The sequence below is a fragment of the Protopterus annectens genome, chromosome 5.part1 (genome assembly GCF_019279795.1).
Source record: "Protopterus annectens isolate FY-2018-M chromosome 5.part1, PAN1.0, whole genome shotgun sequence".
Taxonomy (NCBI): Eukaryota; Metazoa; Chordata; order Ceratodontiformes; family Protopteridae; genus Protopterus; species Protopterus annectens.
In genome coordinates, this window is record NC_056736.1 from 604,527,203 (window position 1) to 604,548,500 (window position 21,298).

The 21,298-nt window shown below is 43.7% G+C and overlaps 1 protein-coding gene across 2 annotated transcripts in view; it reads left to right on the plus strand.

The window, feature by feature from the left end:
• The window catches only part of PDS5B (PDS5 cohesin associated factor B), a 3,703,643-nt gene that overhangs the window by 2,026,616 nt on the left and 1,655,729 nt on the right, over window positions 1–21,298 (plus strand). For both annotated transcript variants that reach the window (XM_044073218.1, XM_044073219.1), the window contains exon 19: window positions 11,217–11,377. In XM_044073218.1, coding sequence (XP_043929153.1) covers window positions 11,217–11,377 — 161 coding nt within the window. The remainder of the gene's footprint in view (window positions 1–11,216; window positions 11,378–21,298) is intronic.

Below are 21,298 nucleotides of genomic sequence, written 5' to 3' on the forward strand. Positions count from 1 at the left end.
ATCCCAGGGCAAGAGAACCTCCTAGTAGACAGACAAAATTTGTAGTTCCTTACTAGGTCCAAATGAATGGATGTTGAAAATGAAGACCTTTTTGACCCTGTACACCTGTGGGGGTATGCCAGAGGTAGACAGTTTTCCTTCTACACAGTACAGAAAACTGAATAAATTCTACCCACAGGACCCTTCAGAGAAGGGCATGGAGAATGGGCACACTCATTTTATTCGAATGGACACTTTGTGTACATTCCCTCCATTACCCACTGCTTCTCTCTCCTGCTGTGGCTTATCAGGTGGGAGGATCAAATCCTTACCACTTTCTGCAGAAATCCATCTTTCACCCAAGTCTCAAAACACTGAACCTCACAGGTTGTATGATTTATCCTCAATTCCTGCTAGGCATCTTTTTCACTGATAATGTGATTTCTGATGTTCTTCGTGTTTCACTGTTGCAGTCATCACATTTGGGTTATCTGCTTGCAGTAGCTCTCAGTCGGCCTGATTATCAAAGTCCTGGATCCTGCGTCGGTTGCTGTCTCATCTTCCATGATGTCAGGTAGTCAGGGGTATAAAGCATGCAGCCAACGCCATGACACAGGTCCTTCTTGCCGTGTGGTGCCCGAAGCAGAAGCAGTTCCCAAGTGCTGGTCGTCCAACTCCTGAAATTTTCATTTTTGAGTTTCAGATCCAAAGTCTTCAGCTAAGCTAAGTACTCCATTGGGGATCCTTTTTCTTGCTCTAAACCAATGTCAGTAAAAGTTAACAATTGTATTTCTTGTGGAAAGCACATACCTAAAAGATTTTCATTCATACTGCCATTCCTTGCTTAGGCCCAGACCACGAAGTACCTCACTGTCGGTTTTGTGCCTTATTCAAACCTCATACTATTCGTCGTCTGTTCATTTACGCATCTAAATATTTTGGTACTCTGTTCAATTATCCAGAAATGGCTTCAGTAAGCCACCCGACAACCAAAATTCCGAAAAAACGCAAAGATAAAGACAGAGACAGGCCGCATAGGTCCAAAGCTGCCGATGACGCTTCTCCTAAGCTAGTCGCCAGTTTGCTAGTACTCGGGCGCTTTCGCAGCCCCTGATACCTGCTACTTCAGATTCGCAGGCCTCTACTGAGACCCATTCGGAGTCTGGTATGCCTTGAGATGCTTCTTCGACTGTGGAACCTGCGGATGTCTTTACCTTGGATAGGTCTGGAGCTGGTGTGCAGGCGTCTGCTTCTGATGGTGTGTTCAGGCCTACTGACTTGCATATTAAACGGACTCCATCTTCTTCTTCAAGACCTAAAACTCGATCCATGCCTAGAAAACCAACCTCCAGACCGCATGGTCAGACCCCTATGCCTAAAAAACAAATGATATGAATGGCTGAAGACCTTATTACTCTAATCATGGGAAGCCACCCTTCCCCCTCTAAGAGACCTAGGACTGATTGTTCCTTCTGATTCTTCTGATCATGTTTCTGAAATTTCTGTTTTCTCTGATGACCAGGATTTGCCCTTATCTACCTATGAGGACTCTGATGCAGAGGACTCCATTCCCTCTGCTTCCCCTCCAGAGGGTTTCTCTCTCGGTGAAATCTTGCATACTCTTAGGGAGCATTTTCGCTGGGAAAACCAGGATTACTCTGACTCCAAAAAGAGGCTTAGGGAATTCTTGCTCCTACCTCAAAACAGGCCTTTAGCTATCCCTCCTGTACTGGACATTGTAGATGATGCCTTCTCGGAATCTAACCTGGCCCCTGACTCTCTACCTCCTCCTCCCAGAAAATCTGATAGGTATTACAGGGTACCTGAGTCTCACAAGTTCCTCTTTAAAAATCCTACTGTGGATCCTGAGACCATTTCACAGGGACCCAAGGGCATTAAGGCTACTACTGCCAAAAATCCTACCCCCTCTGATAGAGATTCCAGGGCACTGGATAGATGGGGTAATAAGGTGTACACTTCTGCAGCCTTGGCAATTAGGGCCTTAAACTACCAGTTTCATATGTTTTCAGCAGCATATTATTGGATTGCTTAAACAGAAAATGATGCTGATTCCTGACTGTGCTGAAAATAAAGATTTACAGGATTTAATGCATCCTGCTGAACAAGTTGGAAAACTTACTTTGCAATGTAGTTTTGATTCATTAGAGGCATTTTGCAGGGCTGCTGTCACTGGGTCTGTACTTAGCAGGCATGCTTGGCTTAAGGAGCAATCTTTGCCAGATCATGCTAAAGCTAAATTACTGGATGCTCCCTTAAACCAAGACTGCCTGTTTGACAGCAAAGCAGAAGTACTTAAAAAGATGGCGAAAAAACTAAATCTATGCAAACTGTTAAAGATTTCCTGTAAGTACAGCCTCCCAGATTTAGTAGGCATTGGCCCTCTAAGAATTGGTCCTTTCCTGCCTCTTCCAAGCCTTCTCAGTCCAAACCCAGAACCAGCAGAACACCCAGGCTTCAGTCCAAAGGTACTTGCAGACCTGAGCAGTGAGGGGCTCCCACTTCCATAGCAGGGAGTAGCAAGACTCCCCCCATGGTAAACTGTCTCAGTGACTTAACTTTAAATCTTCCAAGCCCTTCTCAACTGACTGTTCCTTTAGGGGGGAAGGATTGCCATGCATGCAAAAAATGGGAACTCATTACCCAGGACAAATGGGTTTTAAATATAGTTTCCCAAGGCTATAGATTTCACTTCCACTCCTTAACCCCAAATGGTTGGCCAGACCTACCACCAAATCAGTGGGCAGAGGCTCAAAAGCAAATTCTCCCTCTTTTAAGCATCAGGGCTATTCAGTCTGTCCCAGAAGAAGAATGGGGGCAAGGTTTCTACTCAAGACTTTTCCTGGTACCTAGAAAAAAACAATTCCTGGCGTCCTATCCTGGACCGGTCTAGCCTAAACACATTTTTTTGGTAATCCCAAAATTCAAGATGCTAACCCTTCATCAGCTGCTTCCCATGCTAAGCAAAGATGCCTGGTTGGCAACACTGGATTTAAAGGAATCCTACCTGCACATCCCAATAAGGTAATCTTGCAGAAGATACCTACTCTTCAGAGCAGGCTGCATGCACTGTCAGTTCTCTGCACTGCCCTTTGGCTTATCTACTGCGCCCAGGGTATTCACAAAGTGCATAGCTCCAGTCATTGCATTTTGCAGGCAAAAGAAATATTCAAATATACCCATACCTGGACGATTGTCTAATTCAGGCAGAAAGCCAGAACATACTATTAAATCATCTGGCATTTGTAAATAAATTGCTAACGTCTATGGGGTACACTATAAACAAAAAGAAATTACATTTTGTACCCTGCCAACAAATTGTATTCCTGGGAGCAAGCCTGAATACAACTTCCCAGATGGCCTACCTCACACCAGTGAAGCAAGTTCGTTTAACAATCTACTTCAAACTACTGGCTACAAAGACCCAGCTATCTGCAAGGAAAAGACTGCAAGCCCTGGGGTTCATGGCCTCTTGCATTCTACTAATTCTGTATGCAAGACTGCGTATGAGGAAACTACAATGGTATTGTGAAGATTGGAGGAAGATGGATGAAGGCTGCCACCCTAGTCAAATAGAATTTGATACATAATTCTATCAATTGTATAAATAAATGTAAAATACAGGCTTGTGTTTTTAAATGAAAGAAAACACTGTAAAATGTGAACTTCAAGATTGTTGCAACATTGCCATCTGCTGTAAGGAAAACCAAGCCAAGCATTTCAAATGTGTTTTTTGAAGCTGAAAAGATTTTATGAATCTTTGTTTACAAGTCAGCTCCAGTGAGTCTGGATGAAGGTTTCAGGCCCATTGTTTTAAGGTTAAAGTCAAGGGCCAGATTTTACATGTGGAAGGTGCTTTATTGCTCTGGTTTCAGCTAGTGTGTATATGTGAAATGCCTTTTATTGTTGTAGTCTCCTGAGCCAGGTGTTAGCTTGCTAAATAATGTAGTTTATGGCCTGGGAACTCCAAACCCAAGTGTCAAAATGATGTAATTTGGGAGGGCCTCAGCAGAGCTGTTGGTAAGTGTTTAAAAACATTTGTTCAGTGAGAGACTGGTAGCATTTTGATATTGGACATCTAACCCAGCACTGCTTATGCTTTATGTAGGTAAGTAGGATTATAGCACTGTTTTCTCTTTTAAGATCAGCTAAAGATTAGAAAGTAACATTAAGTGTTTTTCTTTGACATCAGACCTGTCCTACTGTATTGTTTTGTGTTTCTGTGTGATCTCTGAACTCTTAGATACCGCTGTGGTGTAGTAGTATTGGCTGGTGTTTTAATTATTTATTATTAAATATTTTAAAACCTTTACCTGTGGCTGGTTTATATAGGAATAATTTAACCTCTATAAAGTACATTACATATTTACAGATTTTACTGTCTAAGTCACTTCAAATTAAGCCTTGACTGAGAGTCATACTTCCATTGGATAATAAATTGCACAGTAATAATTGGGCACCCTTTTAAGGGCCTTTAAGTATCTGATAATATTAGCTGGGTGGTGACAGGATTACTACCGTATGGTCTGGGTAATAGGGGCACAGCTGGAGAACCTGTGCCAGCCTTTTCCCAGGAGGGTCTGTGTGGTTGTATAACCTCTTCTCAGTGTGTGCGCTGTGTCAGCTACTTGGGCAGAGACACGAAGCACTGGTTGGACAGAGAGGGTACTGGAGGTTTTTAGCTTGCCCAGCTAGGTTGAGATCTGGACCCTATAGCTGTGCCAGTGGGGAGTCCTATTGGGGACCTGGTGAGCAAGGGAGCAACCAGCCCCTAACTGACTGTGATCTCGTGTGCACTTAAGGGAAATTATACTTTACTGTGTGTGTTAGTTATCCTTTCCTCTTCTAGGAGTCGCCCTCTCTAGTGTCAGTGGTGAGGATTGAGTCTCCTTGATTGCTGGACCAGGGCATGGGCGTTACAGGTATCTAAAAAGCCTAAGTTGTCAGCATTCTCAGGATCTAGAATCAGTGATTCCTATCATACCTTGTCTCCAGATAGAGTTCCTTTGGTGGGCAGAGGCCTGCCACCAGAACAAGGGACTGCCATTCACTCTACCCCCTGCTGCCCAAACCCTAACAGACGCATCAGATTATGCATGGGGGGGCTCACTTGGCAGGACAGTGCATTCAGGGCAAATGGAACCCAAATCAAATGCACCTGCATATCAATCAAAAAGAAATATTAGCTGTACAGAATGCTCTGACAGCCTTCAAGATCCATATTCTTCCAGGACAATTATTAGTAAAGACGGACAACACCACTGTTGTGTGGTACATAAAGGAGCAGGAGGGAACTCACTCATGCCCTCTCTGCAGACTAACCATGGCTCTGTGGAACACAGCCTTGAGCTACCAAGTGCACCTACAGGCGCCATTCCTGCCAGGAAAGCTAAATACACTGGCAGACGACCTAAGCAGAAATCTCATGGACCCACACGAGTGGAAACTGGAACCAAAGATGTTCAACATGTTGAGAAACAAATGGGGGAGCCCAGAAATAAACCTGTTTGCCTCCCCTCAGAATTACCAATTGGACAAATTCTGCACAAGGACTCCCCACAAACAAGCTTGGAAAGTGGATGCCCTGTCCTTCACCTGGAAAACCTATCAGTTTATGCCTTTTCCCCTCTGCCTCTCCTCTCCAAGGTACTACTAAAGATCAAACAGGACAAGTCAAGGACAGTACTGATTGCACCAGACTGGCCACGCCAACACTGGTACCCCCTCTTGCGCAGTGTGTCACTGCTGCCACCTTGGCACCTGCATCAGACCCCTGCCCTGCTGCCCCAGCAGGAGGGCCAGATTCTGCACCCACAGCTTCAAACCCTGAACTTGGCAGCCTGGCTAATTACCTGATCTCTCCGTTGCCATCCCTCAGTAAGCAAGTGATAGATGTCATTCTGGAGGCAAGGAGGCCTAGCACTAGAAAATCCTATGCTGAAAAATGGAAAAGATTTTATTCCTGGAGCCACACTCAGGGGATGGGCGCAGCAGCGCCCAGTTTACCCCATATTCTTCAATACTTAATTGAGATGCTTCACAAGGGCCTTTCCTTTTCCTCCATGAAAATTAATGCCTCAGCCATTTCAGCTAATTACAATACAGAACCACCCCTCTTCTCTCATCCACTGCTGAAGCAATTCCTCAGTGGTGCCAAAAACATAAGTCTAACCAGGAGAGCCCCTGGGACCTTAACTTTGTATTGGAAAACTCACTCTACCTCCCTTTGAGCCAGCTGCAAATGCAGAGTTGAAATTCCTTTCTTGGAAAACAGCCTTCCTTCTAGCCATCACTTCAGCAAGAAGGGTGTCTGATTTACAGGCCCTCATGGCAGTGGAGCCTTTTATCATTGTTCATGCTGACAGGTTGTCCCTCAGGACCAATCCCGCCTACATGCCCAAGGTGGTATCCAGTGTGGCACTTAATCAGTCCATTCATTTGCCAACCTTCTTTTCTAATCCACAGAACAAAGGGGAAATAATACTGCACTCCTTGGACGTGCTCCGACAACTTAGATTTTACTTGAACCAGGACTAAGTCTCTCATGAAATCTCATGAAATCTGAACAGCTGCTGGTTGCATTTGCTGCAGGGGCAGAGGGGAAGGCCATTTTAAAACAAACCATTTCTAAGTAGATAGGCCATTGCATTCATTTCTGCTATAAGAGCCATGGAAAACCCCACATGGAATAAGACCACATTCAGCTAGGGCTGCTTCTACCTCTACAGCCTTTCTCAGAGGTGTCCCTACCAGGGACATCCTAGAAGCTGCTACCTGGAGTTCTGTACATACCTTCACCAAGCATTACCACTTGGCCAATTTTTTCTAAATCCAGAGCTGGCTTTGCCACTGCAGTCTTGCAGGGTCTTATAGCTGGTCCTAACACTATCTAATTACCTCCTCCCATCCTTAGCTTTGGGAATCTACCCAAATGTGATGACTGCAACAGTGAAACACGAAGAACATAGTACAGTTGTGTACACTTACCATAAATGTAGATGTTAGAGTGTATTCACTGTTGCAGTCCTGATTACCCTACCTCCAACCCCCTGACTTCTATTGACTATACCTGTATTCTTATTTACTGTGCTTAAAGCTTTTTAGTGTATTTGCTTTTTTGTTTCAGGTGTAACCTTGTATATAATTGCTTGCCATTATGGGGGCACTTGGCATGGGGGGCAAGAAAAACTGATGTAATGGCGTCGGCTCCATGCTTTATACCCCTGACTACCTGACGTCATGGAAGATGAGACAGCAACTGACGCAGGACCCAAGACTTTGATAATCAGGCCAACTGAGGGCTACTGCAAGCAGATAACCCAACTGTGATGACTACAACAGTGAATACGTTCAAACATCTACATTTATGTTAAGTGTACACAGCTGTACTTTCTGAGAGAAGCCGGAAAGCCATGTAATAAGAATTCATATTTTGTGAAGTGGAAAATATTTTCTGTTTGACAGAAAGAGATTGCTTCCTAAGACAGTGACTTTACTACAAATTCTGAAATATCTAGCCTCACTATACAAATTTGGTGTGGCATTTTCCTCTAGTGAGTTACATGTCTCTAATTTCTACATACCTGCCTATGCCCCCCACCAATACACGCATCTTCACATGAAACATTTCAAGGGAAATTTTTATCTCAGATTTCCTAGGAAATACTCCATCCCTTCTTTGGAACCTTACAATTATCTCTGTCAAAAACTAGCTTTTTATTACCTCTGCAAGATAATGCTAATATTGCGGTTCACTACATACTAAATTATTGGGCTTTGTAATAGATGACAGTCTTACATTTCATATCCATATTCTTTGGGCAATTAAAAAGACCCTCCAGAAACTTGGCTTCCTTTACAGGGCCAAATATACCTTTCAGATCCAGCAAGAAAAACCCTAGCCTCATCCTATTTTCTTCCATCCCACTTATCCACCTCACCTTTCTTTTGTAACCTAAGCATTTTTCAAAAATCCAAACTAGCCTCCATTTACAATAAAGTAGCTTCATTTGCTAGCAGTAGTAGGCAATGAACCCGTCATTGCCAAACCTAAAACAGCTAAAGGCTACAGCATGCAAACTGCAGTATTGTCTTGAAAACTTTCCCCTTATTAAAAAATATACTGTTGCACTATACTCCCACAAAAAACTCTCTGTTTTTGGTGAAAATTTTCTACTAAGCAGTAGTAAAGCAAATAATTCATCATGGAACTTGGTCTACTCCTGTTACATCTCCATACTCTAGGACATTGTCCCTACACAAGTAACGATGATGAACAAACTTCCAGGCTGTGAAATCCAGCTCAGACAATTCAGTCCTTGTCATGCACATGTTCGTCACCAGGTTGAGTCCTGTGGTTAAAGCACAAGCTTATTACCCATCGCTAACTTTTTGCTGTCGTACTTGGATCAGTACACCTCTAACAACTTTCCCTCCTGCACTTGAATCAGTACATCCCTCTTCACACTCCTCTCTTAAACATTGCTAATCATCTTTCTCTTTTTCCAACTGCCCTAACCCTCTTAAGCATTCATTGTATACCCAAATGATAAACCTTCTATACACCAGTTTGGAATAGGCAGCCTTGATGGAACTAATTCTGTAACTCAAATGCGGTTACCATTGTCCTCTACAGTACTAATATCATCTCTCCTACATAATTTTATAACTTCGCTCGTCATTACATCTCTTGAACACTTCACAACATTTCTGTACTGAAATGCAAGAACACTAAACTTCACAATGTTTTGTCTTCCTCTTTCTAAATCCATTTACTTCCTGCAAGAATTTAGAGCTACTACAACTGTATAGACTTGCACATATTGCAACTGTTTATTTTTTCTGTGAAATGTAACTTTTTTTTTTTTTTTTTTTTATGTAGAGCTAAATCAGTTGCTAATGTAAATATACTCTGGCGGAGCTTTTCCTCCCAGGCCTCAGCTGAAAATGTGCTCTACCCAGTCTGACTTTCATGGTCAGCAAAGACAAACAAAACTTGTGTGTGGAGAAGCTCACTGTGTCCCACTGAAAACCAACTGCCTCTGCAGCCTTCAAAATGCTGTCTTGGAAAATAACTTTTCTACTAGCTTTGACTTTAGATGGACATATTTTCTGAGCTTCAAGCACTCATGCAAGGAGGCTTTCCTGATCTTCCGTAAAGACAGTGTTACCCTCAGAACCATTCCTGTCACCTGTCATGCATAAGGTTATATCAGAACTCTCTATCAGGCCAATCTCCTTCCAGGCTTCTTTCCAAACTCCACCAAAAGAGGGGGAAAACATCATCTATTGTTTGGATATTCACAGACAACAGAGGCTGTACATTCGTAGAACAAATGTTCTTAGCAAGCCAGGCCAATTCCTGGTTTCCTCCTCAGAGCACAAGGAAGGGTGCTTATGAGTAAGCTAAGCATATAAAATGGATTACCAGCTGTAGTGTTTTCTGCTGCCATTGTCATGGCAAACAAATTTCATTGCCCTTTAGGGCTCCTTCAACCAGGGCCAACGCAACCACCAGTCTTTTTAAAAAGGGTCTCAACTCAGTTTTCTCTGTAAGCAGCTACTTTGTATTTCATGCATACCTTTGTAAAACAGTGCAACCTTGATGGTGTCTTTAGAGACAGAGCTGGCTTGGCATCTGCCATTTTGCAGAGCCTTATCTCATCAGCTGCAAACTCTTACCAACTACACACTTTCTTCCCAAGACTGAATACTATAATAGTGACTGTACTCAACATAGTATATTTGTGTTAGGAACATCGCATAATTGTAGATGTTAAAAGCAGGTCACTGTTGATACCTTTTCCCTTCCCATCTATCACTACTTTTATCTTCTGATGTCTTCCTAGGCTTGGAGGGCCATACTTTGTCCATCAACAGTCCCCTTTCCATTCTCCCCTGCCACCCATAGCTATTTTCTCTAGAGCAGGGTTTTTTGGGTGAGCTTACAGGACAGGTGGACCCTTGGTCCTTGGGCAAGAAATACCTGAAGATGCTGCCAGTTTAACTGCTTTACATAACTGACTTCAGGTAGGGAGGGTGTCCGCTTGCTAAGGAATGGGAAAAATTTCTCTGGTATTCTGGCTGGAGTGCATTCTGTGTGGAGTCTGGATGTCCTCCCTGCTCCGGTTTCCTCACACAATGCAAAGACATATGTCTAGACATTTCTCCCCGGGCCTCCACTGAAATTGGGCTCTGTCCGAGTCAGAGTTTCTCGATAAACAAACATTAAATAAATGAGTAAAATATTCATGCCATCTAAAGGCACCTGAAGGTAGGAATCCCCAAGACTTGGTACTGCAGCAGTAATTTACTCGAACATCTGCAGTTTTGGTTAAGTCCCTAATACAGCTGTGCTTTCATTTCCTTTGCTCCTAACAAATGAGGATGAAAGGTTTCTAAGGCAACCTTTTCTAGATGGCTTTCCAATAGTTTTGCTTTTACATGTACTTCACAGAACGAATCCCAACCAGCTAGACCTCTACAAGGGTACTTGCAGATATTCTAATGTGGATGAAATTTTTGCTGCAGCATCTTCGTCTGTGCTGGACACCTTTGCCAAACACCACAGACTTTTCACTACAGCCATTTCCAAACTATGTAATTGATCTGATTAACTTTTGAACAATAGAACAAGTACTCCAGTGTTGAAGGGAGAGTTTACATTCAGTTTTGTCCTACAAAAATATGTTTGCATCACTTTGCCCACTTTAAAATGCCTTAAACAAACTTGACTGTAATCATAAACACACTGCTGCACGGTCTAGGCACGTCTGCTACTGGTCTGTTATGACACTGACTATGCACAGGAAGTCTCTGGCTCATTGGTTGTAGCCAGCAAGAGTGCAGATTGAAGCTGTTTAAAGCCATACTGGACCAACAGTGTTTGAGAATGTACATTTGGAGTGCCGTGCCAAATGCAGTGCTGTTGAATGCTATAATCGGGTCATATGTAGCAGTTTTGAGGCTGTATTCATGGAAGAAGTGTGATAAGATGTACCTGCCAGCTTATTTAATGGACATTTTGTTAATGTTCTTTAGCTACGTGTATTAGGCAGTGCATCATTGATATTGCTTTTAAACTTATCCTGGCTAAGTGTTGTATAATTTCCAGTAAAATTTTGATACATTGTATAAAATTATATTATGTAGCATTGTAGCTATACTTTGCCTCTGACTGATGTTTTCTTATTCTGTGACTGATTTTTGTTTCCTTTCAGGTGTTATCATTCACTCATCCAATTGCATTCCGTTCTGCAGAAACCTTTGAGTCTCTCCTGCAATGTTTAAAAATGGATGATGAAAAAGTTGCCGAGGCTGCCCTTCAGATTTTCAAAAATACTGGGCACAAAATTGAAGAAGACTTCCCACATATCAGATCGTGAGTCCGTTTTGTGTCTTCTCTTTGCCGTAACTATACCAGATGTTTGGATTTTGCTGCATCAAGTGTAATATAATGTGATTTACTGTCAAAATGGGATGTACTGTCAAAAAATGCTAGAAAACAACAGGTTATTGCCATATAACAGATTTTATTTTGTGTCTGTACCATATATTTTGTCAGTACAGACTGTGTAGGTTACATTTATGAGGCTTATTCAGTATTAAATATGTTTAGAGAGAGAAACTTGAGTCAGCTTAAAAGGTTGTGTGTTTTGTTTGTTTAGCAAAGTTTTGACATCATTAATAAGTTGTGTATGGAGAGAGAGCCTGTTCTGCTGTAGCTGTAATTTTTACTTTTAGGTCCTTGGTGTGTTATCATTTTTATGTAGTTTCATAAATTCTTACTGTGGTTTCTATTTTCTGATTGCCAACATGTGAGGTATTTGATCTAATATCCAGGGCTGCTCTTGATGTGGGACCTTAGTTGTTTTCGTTCCTGTATGTACTGGAAGCTGGCAAACCGTCTTGGAGGGTCCTAAGCTGGCAAACCTTCTTGGAGGGTCCTTAGCTCGGTGGCATATGCATTTCTTTCCCTTGCTTACTTTAGCATTATGCACCAAATGCATAAACATGCCTTATTCTAAAGCCAGTCAATCCTGTTTTGCTGCTTGAACTCCTGGGAGTAGTGTTAAAATGTGTTGTAAACCTCTGTGCCTATGTTACAGTCACATCACCAGTCAAGACTCACATTGGTGGTGTCTTTATAGCTTATGGGAGGAGCTTGACATCAAGTGCAGCTTCAAGTGTTTAGGTCAACCCTACTACTTGGTGCCAGGCTTTGCAAGTTTTAGTCTGTCTTGTAACCCAGTAAGAAGTGGGGCTGAGATCACTTTCTAAGGACAAAGAGGAAGATGCTCCACACAGCCCAGGCATAGGAAGGTGCATTGCCACAAGAACTGACGCATGGAGAATAGGACCTTTCCTAACTGTTCTGGAGGCAAGTCCGTGTGTAAAATGTCTTTATAGGTACCGAGCTCATCCTCACCTTCTTATTGTTTGATGCCACATCAGTCCTTTCCCTTTGTGTAGGAAGAAGAGGTCAGAAGAGGTGTGACCTGCCTCCTGCTGCATGTGGAAGAGTGTCCAGTCTGTAGTTTATTGGTTGATGCCTTAGGCTGACTAGTCTGATCCCAGGAAGTGGCCCCATGAGTCACCCTCTCCAAGACTTGGGAGAATGTGTTACAAAGGTCTCACTTCTTGTAAGTTCACCCAAGCCAGCCTGTAAAGCTGATGTGTGTGTGTGAGGGGGGATATCATTGTGTCATACAGCACTGGGATTCACATGCTAAAACTTAGACATCAAACAGATGTTTGTTTCAGTTGGACTATTCCAGTTAAATCTCACTTGAGACAAAAATTGTCTCAGCTGGACTAACCTGGTTAACAAATGACAAATAAATAAAAAATAGATATTTGGTAGAAGCTTGAGTCATGAGTGTGAGAATGTGCCATTAGGGAACTTGGTTCTAATGGCAGGATTAGACCCTGATCAGGACGCTGTCCCTTGCTAGTCACCTTTGGCAGTCATAAGTTTCCATGCATCATTCACATGCTCAGCAGTGGACCATAGGTCTGGAGACATTGGTGTGGAGTAAGGAATCCCTTTCTGTCTGAGTTCCATGAGTAGATTTGGAGGCCATTGTCTAGAAGTATCAAGACAGTGACTGTCCAAGTGACTGCTGTTTAGATACCTTAAGGTACATGAAATCCATAAAGGAGTGGCTTTGTACCCTTTTGTCATCTCCTCAGAATTATCTTTCTGTGTATCTGGGGAATAAACCAGAAGAATCCTGGGTGAGCCCAACCATAGAATGGCATTGTAAAAACCAGGAGGTTCTTCATCCCTTACTCACACATTTCTGTAAGAAGCATACCACTTAACCTCTTAAAGTAAGAAATCTGGACAAAGTCAAAAATAATGGGGGGGGGGCAACAAAACTCAAAAAAGGGACAATATTTAAATATTGCTTTTACTAACTTAGAAAGTTGATAGAATAACAGGTTTTGCATTGGCATATATTTTCTAAAAGTATGAAGTTTGCGACTCAAATATCTGTCATTATTTTCAGACTCCATTCCTTAATGATTTGCTGATGATTTGCCAGAAAACCACAATTTTATGAGAAACCAACCAAAAATATGAAGCAAAAATCTGGACAGTCTGCGAAAATCTGTACAGTTGAGAGGTATGCTAAGAAGGTAGAAACATTCTCCAAGCCCCCAGCTGAATGGAGTGAATCCTTATTCAAGCTGAATGCTTTTAAGTATCTTTTTTTCCAGAAGTTACCACAGAGGATCTAGGCTAAGAGCAGTTAAGCTATTTTCTGTAGTCTGGGATGTAGTTCTTTTCATCATCCATTTGCTACTGTACAAGTCTTAAGAAAGTCGGTTAGCCAGACAGTGCTGTGGGTCAGTAAGGGGAATTGGGCTTGGCTCCTCAGTGGTCTCCTGGAATGTATGCTTAGTTGACTAGTTATGAATGCAATGAGCATGTAGGTCTGGGAAAAGTAGAAGTTTGCTTTGTTAAGCAAGGAGTCTGAAGCTTTGGGCAAACAAGGTAAGAGTATACACCTATCTTTCACTAGGGCCTAGAGCCCTCAACTGTTAATATTGCTGTACAAGTTCCAGTCTTCTCTGGTGAACCCAGGCACTGGATAATTTTTAAAAACATGTCCGAGTCTGGGCCAAATGAGGATCTTGCTGAGACCTTTCAGTGGCAGCTGAGGTAGGCTACCATATAGCCTACCACATTTTAAACCATGCTGAAGTTCTGGACAGAGCTGCACCTTTCTCTGATATATGCCCATTCAAGAGCAGGGGCGGGAATAAAACTATTTATCCTGGCCGTAAAAGATCACAGCACTTTTGAAATTCAGTATTAAGTTGAACTGGTCCAAAAGTATGTAATGCAGTAGCTATTTTCTATCCTTTACAACACCAATACATTGAGTTTGCCATCATCAGGATACACACAATTAGGCCTGTCTGGGACTTAAAAGTACTTGTGTAAGCACCATCAGATGAATATATGAAATTGCCTGGTTATTGTGGCATGTCTTGGCACTAAAATTATCCTTTGCTAGGCCATCTGAATATTAATGTTCCTTTCTCTTAGGTTTATAGGAGATTGCTAGGCTAACGGCTTAAGGGCCCTTACAAGCCTTGCCAATATAACCCGATTTTACCCAATATATGGCCCCTAGAGGCAAGAGAATGGCATGAATTTGTGCTTGTGCAATGAGTATCTTACAGAATACCCCTGTCTCTAAGGGGGCGTAGGCAGTACTCGAAGTGTGAATTTGAGATTCTCCATTCATTGATCTAAACTGCGTTTGAAGAGGGCCAGGGAAGGGCTCTGTTTAATATGAATAGGAAGCCTGTTCCAAAGGTGAGACAATCTCTGAGACACGCATCTCTCTCTCTCTCCAGCATATTTTTTTTTAGTCAGTGACTCAGTTTAGATCCCTAGATCGGGTGACCCTTTTGCTGTTTAATATATGGATGTGTAGCAGCTCCATCAGGGCTGGATTTGAGTGCCTTGTAGATCAGGTATAGATCACCCATTTGATAGTTGGAAGGTACCAGAGTAATGGGGATAGGGCTTTTAGTCAATCCACATAGTTGATGTTGTTTACACCCTGTATTTTCTTTGTGAGGAACTTCTAAAGTCACTCCAGCTGCTTTGTGTCCAGTGAAGTACGTGCCAAGTAGAGTGCTGTGCTCAGTAATTGGTCTAATGAGGGCTGAGTACAGCAAGACTATAATTCCCTTGAATCTGGATGACATACCTTTACTTATAAGTTGTGCCACATAAAAGGATTTCCTCACCACTCTGGACACTTGGCAGTTAAAGTTCAGGCTACTGTCTATCTGTGTACTGAGATCTCTTACCTTTGGGTCAGCTCTAAGGGGTTTGCCATTGATATGATTTGCAGGTATATTTGACTTCACAAAGGGTGTCATAATGCATTTTTTTATATTAAGTTTTAGACCATGATTTTGGCACAATCATTTGTCTGATCTATACCCTCCCAAAGGATATCTGCAGTTTTGGGGGATTCATTGATTGCCACCAGCTTGCAGTCATATGCAAACTTTGTCATCCAAAGGCCTTCCACATTTGCCTCGACTTCCAAGGAGTATATTCTGAACAAGAGTGTTCCCGGTACTGAACCCTGTGGCACACCACTAGTAACTGGCCTTTTGCTGGATCTGGATTCAACCACTTTAATATGTGTCCTGTCCTTGAGTTAATTGGCTGTCCATCTGGTGACATAGGAATTTATGCACAGTTTTGTGAGTTTATTTATAATACCTGAGTGGGGAATTGTTACATGCCTTAGCCAGGTCGAGGTACGCAGTAGGTACTGTTTTATCCTCATCCATGGCCTTCATGATTTTCTCAAAGGAATCCACTAGATTCAGTAGACATGACCTTCCCTTAACAAAGCCAGATTGGGTCAGGTCCAGTATTTTAAGTTCTGCTATGTCAGGTCCATGATTATTCTTTCCATGGCCTTGCATTAAAGACTAGTCAAACTAATGGGTCTGTAATTTCCTTGATCAGTAGATGGTCCCCCTTTATGCAGAGGGATTTATGCTGTCCTTAACTCTATCAGGACAAAGCCAGTCTGGAGACTGCAGTTAAACAGACATCCTAATGGACCTAATAAGTCCTGATTTAAGCTGTTTGAGACAACCTAGTATATTGTCAGTCCCCATTGAAGCCTTGCTTTTAGCTTTAGAGAGCACAGTGGCTACTTGTTCTTTGGTGATGATTGGTGGTGGTGTACTGGGGAGGGTATTTCTTGGGAGAAAATTGAGCATGTGAAATTTCAGTTGAGTTTGTCGGCAATCAGATTTGCCATGTCTTCCAGCTAGGTGATGCCATTTACAACTGATTCTGCACAGTGTTGGATGTTGCCCTTTAGGTTGCGGGCATAACTAAAAATGCGTTATGGATGTCTTATTCCCATGTTGTGCAGTATTCTGCATATGGGGTTTTACCCTTCAGTCTTGAGTACGTATGGCCGGTATCCAAAAGCTTTCAGTCCCTCTGTGGTGCATGAGACATCTGACGTAGGCGAGATTTCATGGGTCATAAAGGTGATGTCGGCATGCACCAGCCCTCAGAACTTTTCAGCCGTCAGTCGTACGCCAGGTGTTTCTGCTACTGCTAATGTTGGATTCGTTTATCAGACAAGTACCCCATTGGGGACCTTTTCAGTCCTTCTAAAATTTAGTATTGCTTGTTCATGCCATCCAGAAAAGGTAAGTGTCAGTACGGCTAACAAATCCCTCATAAGGATACCCACGATAAGTGCCTTTTCTGTCGCACGACCATAAAGCCTGCCTGGTTTACAGGCGTACGTGCCTAAAACATTGTATAATCGCTTGCATATGTTCAGTCTTTATCTTGAAAAACCAACGTCTGAAGTAGTTTATGTTACGGATGGAGGGTTCCTCAGACATCTCTGCAGAACTGCCAAAAAAAGACGACCAGAACCTTATGACCGTAGTCTACTGCTGAACCTCTTCCAGCTGATCCCCAGCCTGTGGCCAACATAGGCCTGGTTCCTGGATCTGGACCTGGATCCGCTACTCAGTAGGTCGCGGGGACCTCTCGGGATGCCACACAATCCCTAGGCAGGAATACATCTGCAGAGGTTATTCCGGCACCGGTATCTGACACTGGTGGGGGGAACCTGCATTTTCTGAGGAACTGTCTGAGCCGTCCGAGCTCTTGCAATCTTTGGTTACTAGACAGACGTCTACAGGCATTCTTAAAAGAAGAGAAAAGAGGAAACACATTTCTTTCTCTGCAGAAAGCATGCCTGATTAGCAGGCTTTCAGTCAAAGCCTTTTCAGTGCCTTTATGGCACTGAGGTGTATCACTGCTGTTAATGGTTCCACCTCTCTTGAGCCCTAGACCCCCACCTTCTGACAGTGACTAGGGAAGAGAAAGTTCTTTCAGATTCCCCTGAGGAGTCTTTCTTACAATTCACAACTTTCCTCGCCCTTGGGATACTGATCCCTAGAGGAAGAGTCTGTGCACCCGGACTCCCCAGCTGAAGACTTGAACTTTAGTGAGACAAATAACATGACAATGGATCACTTTAAATGGAAATCCTCAGAAATTATTGAGGTACAAAAGAGGTACTACGACCTTATTCAAATGGAACCCCCAAGCCCATTTGCTGATGTCCTTCAAGAATGCAACTGCAGTCATAACATATGGGTTGTCCTGCCTCAGGCAGCCCTCGGTCGGCCGAATTCCAAAGTCTGGGTCCGGCGTCGGCTAGTGTCGCCTCCTCTCCGACGTCACAATGGCTGGAGTATAAAGGCATCGGCCGACGCCATCTTCTTCAGTCTTTCTTGGCGCGCGGTGCCCAAAGCAGAAGCAGTTCGCAAGTGCCGGTCGGTCAGCTCCTGTGTTTTCAGTACCGAAGTCATCTAAAAGCTAAGTACCCGTGGGAACATTTATTCTTGCCTCAGCCGATGTCAGAACAAATTGAGAAAGTTAATAATTGTTTGTCTTGTGGTAAACAAATACCTCATAAGGACTTCCATTCTCTCTGCCTTCCTTGCCTGGGCCCAGACCACGACGTCTCGGCTTGTGCTGCCTGTGCCTGCTTTAATAAGCGCACTCTCAGGCGCCGGGCAGAATTCGCCGAGGACTTCTTCGGTGAATCTTTTGCGTATATCATGCCGTCGGATCAACAGACAACCCAATCTGCTAAAAAACGCAAGGACCGGGACCGACATCCTCGGCCTGCGTCCACTACCGATGTTACTCCTAAACCCTCTGCTAGCGCTCCGGTCCCTTCGGAAGTGGTAAATCTACCGCTCCAGGCCGACGACACAGCGTTAACACGACCTTCGGTCTCGGAGATCTCTCCGGTGCCGGTTGTTGATTTTCCTCCGGAAACCGAAGTTCTGGATCTACCCGACACCATTCCTGTGGACAAGGTAACGCCTGCACGTGGGGCTGCTAGGCCTCCTGTATCCATGTCCATCAAGGCCTTTGCACGTGCTAAGGCCGCCAGTTAGGCCAAGGCCCATCCAAAACCTGCCCAGGCCCCTTCATCTGATAAGCAGATCATGTCTCTGGCTGCAGACCTTATTTCCCTTATCAGGGGGTCTCAGCCTCATCCGGACAGGGGTTCTCAGCCACCTGCAGAGAAGAGGCCTAGAACTGAGCAGGCGGACGACCTCTCCTCAGATGAAGCCTCTGGGGATTCTGAGCATTCTGATACTCAAGAAGAACCCTTCCAGGCCTATGAGGACTCTGATGCTGAGGAGTCAATTCCCTCTGCCTCCCCTCCAGAGGATTTCTCATTTGGGGAAGTCCTGCATTCCATGAGGGAACATTTTCAATGGCAGGGTCAGGAATTCTCTGACTCCAGGAAAAGGCTTCGTACTTTCCTCAAGCTTCCCCAGCACAGACCTTTGGCTATCCCTCCAGTTATGGATGTTTTGGATGATGTTTTCTCTGACTCCAGTGCCAACCCTGATTCTCTTCCTCCTGCTCCTGTCAAGCCGGACAGATATTATAGGGTCCCTGACACTCACAAGCACCTTTTTAAGGCCCACTCTGTGGATCTAGAAACTATTTCACAGGGCCCCAAGGGAGTGGCTTCCTCCTCTGCCAAAACCCACTGCCAGCTGACAGAGAAGCAAGGTCCCTGGAGAGATGGGGTAAAAAAGTATATACCTCTACTACCCTAGCCATGAGGTCTCTTAACTGCCTTTTTCACATGTTTCAGTACCAAGATTTTCTCCTGGATGATTTACAGAAAAGTTAGCCTCTCCTGAGCCTATTGATAAAAAGGCACTGCAGGATCATATACATAACACTCAGCAGGTTAATAACCATTTTCTGCAGTGTGGTTATGATGCACTGGAAGCTTCATGTAGGGCAGCTATGACTGGGGCTGTGATACGTAGACATGCTTGGTTGAAGGATCAGTCTTTGCCTGACCATGTTAAAGTAAAGTTACTGGATGCACCTTTGGAAAAATAAAAGCTTTTTGGTGCTACTGCACAAGATGTATTGAAATCCATAGAGGAAAAAGCAAAGTCAGTACAGACAGTCAAGGATTTCCTTCAGGTTCAGCCACCCAGATTCAGCAGAAACTGGCCCTCAAAGAATTAGTCCTTCCCCGGCTCTGACAAGTTTCAAAGGGGAAAAAGCAGACGTGCCCGGGGTAGAGGGCAACACCGAGGATCTTACAGGGGCCGCCACTGGCAACCTCCAAATCAAAGAAGTGGCGCAGACAGTTCAGCTGCACCACAAGGACAATCACAATGACTTCACTTTCGTACCGCTTACAAAGGTTCAAAGAGAAGCACCTTTGGGCGGAAAATTAGCCTTATTCTCACAAAACTGGCATATCTTAACCAAAGACAATTGGATTCTGGATTTGATAGACAAAGGTTACAGATTCCACTTCCACACATTACCAAGAAGACAAGGCATGCCAAACCTGCCACATCATCAAAGGGCAGAGGCACTCACTCAAGTTTCCAAGCTATTAAGTATAAAAGCAATAGAAAGGGTTCCTCCTCAGGAGCAAGGCCAAGGATTTTATTCAAGACTGTTCCTTGTTCCAAGAAAAGAAAACAAATGGAGACCCATACTGGACTTGTCAAATCTAAACACTTTCCTCATTGTGCCAAAATTCAAAATGCTGACGTTGCAGCAACTTCTTCCCATGCTGGGCAAGGGGTCTTGGCTGGTCACTCTGGACCTCAAGGAGGCATACCTGCATGTCCCAATCAGACAAAGCTGCAGAAGATACCTCAGATTTCTTGCAGGGACAGAGCATTATCAATTCTCAGCATTGCCATTTGGCTTATCTACTGCGCCCAGAGTGTTCATGAAATGCCTGGCATCAGTAATGGCACACTGCAGACAGCAAGGGGATTCAAATATACCCCTACTTGGACGACTGCCTCATACAAGCAGACAACAAACAAACCTTAAAAGGGAATTTGGACTATGTCATGCATCTACTGCAGGCCTTGGGATACACAGTCAACATTCAGAAGTCAAAATTACTACCATCCCAACAGATTACATTCCTAGGAGCCAAACTGGACACGGAAACCCAAATGGCCTACCTCACAGAGGAAAAACAGCAGCATTTACCAGAGTACTTCAAAGGCCTAGCAAAGCTTTCCCAGCTGACTGCAAGGAAAATCCTGCAGGCCCTGGGTTTCATGGCATCTTGCATCCTTCTGATACCTTCGGCAAGACTTCATATGAGAAAGCTGCAATGGTATTTTAAAAACTTATGGTCTCAACACAACAACAGCCTAGAGGACATAATCCCACTTATTCCATGTCTGCAGAAGGAATTTCTATGGTGGGCTCAAGCCAGTCAACTAAACAAAGGCATGTCTTTCAACAGACCTCAAGCAGGCCAAATGATTACAACAGACGCCTCAGACCATGGATGGGGGGGCGCACATGGAGGGCAGATGCATTCAAGGTCTATGGACGCCAAAGGAAAGACATCTGCACATAAACCAAAAGGAGATGTTGGCAGTGATTCATGCCATCGAGACTTTCGAAAAATCACTACAACAAGGACATTTGCTAATAAGGACAGACAACACCACTGTCATGTGGTACATAAACAAGCAGGGAGGCACTCATTCTTATCCCCTCTGCAGACTAACAATGCTTCTCTGGGAAAAATCCCTGAACCTGAAGATACACTTACAATCCCAGTTTGTACCAGGCAAGGACAATGTACTGGCGGACAATCTGAGCAGAAATTTCATGGATCCACACGAATGGATGCTGCACCCTCACATTTTCTCTCAACTGACAAGGACATGGGGAAGACCGGAC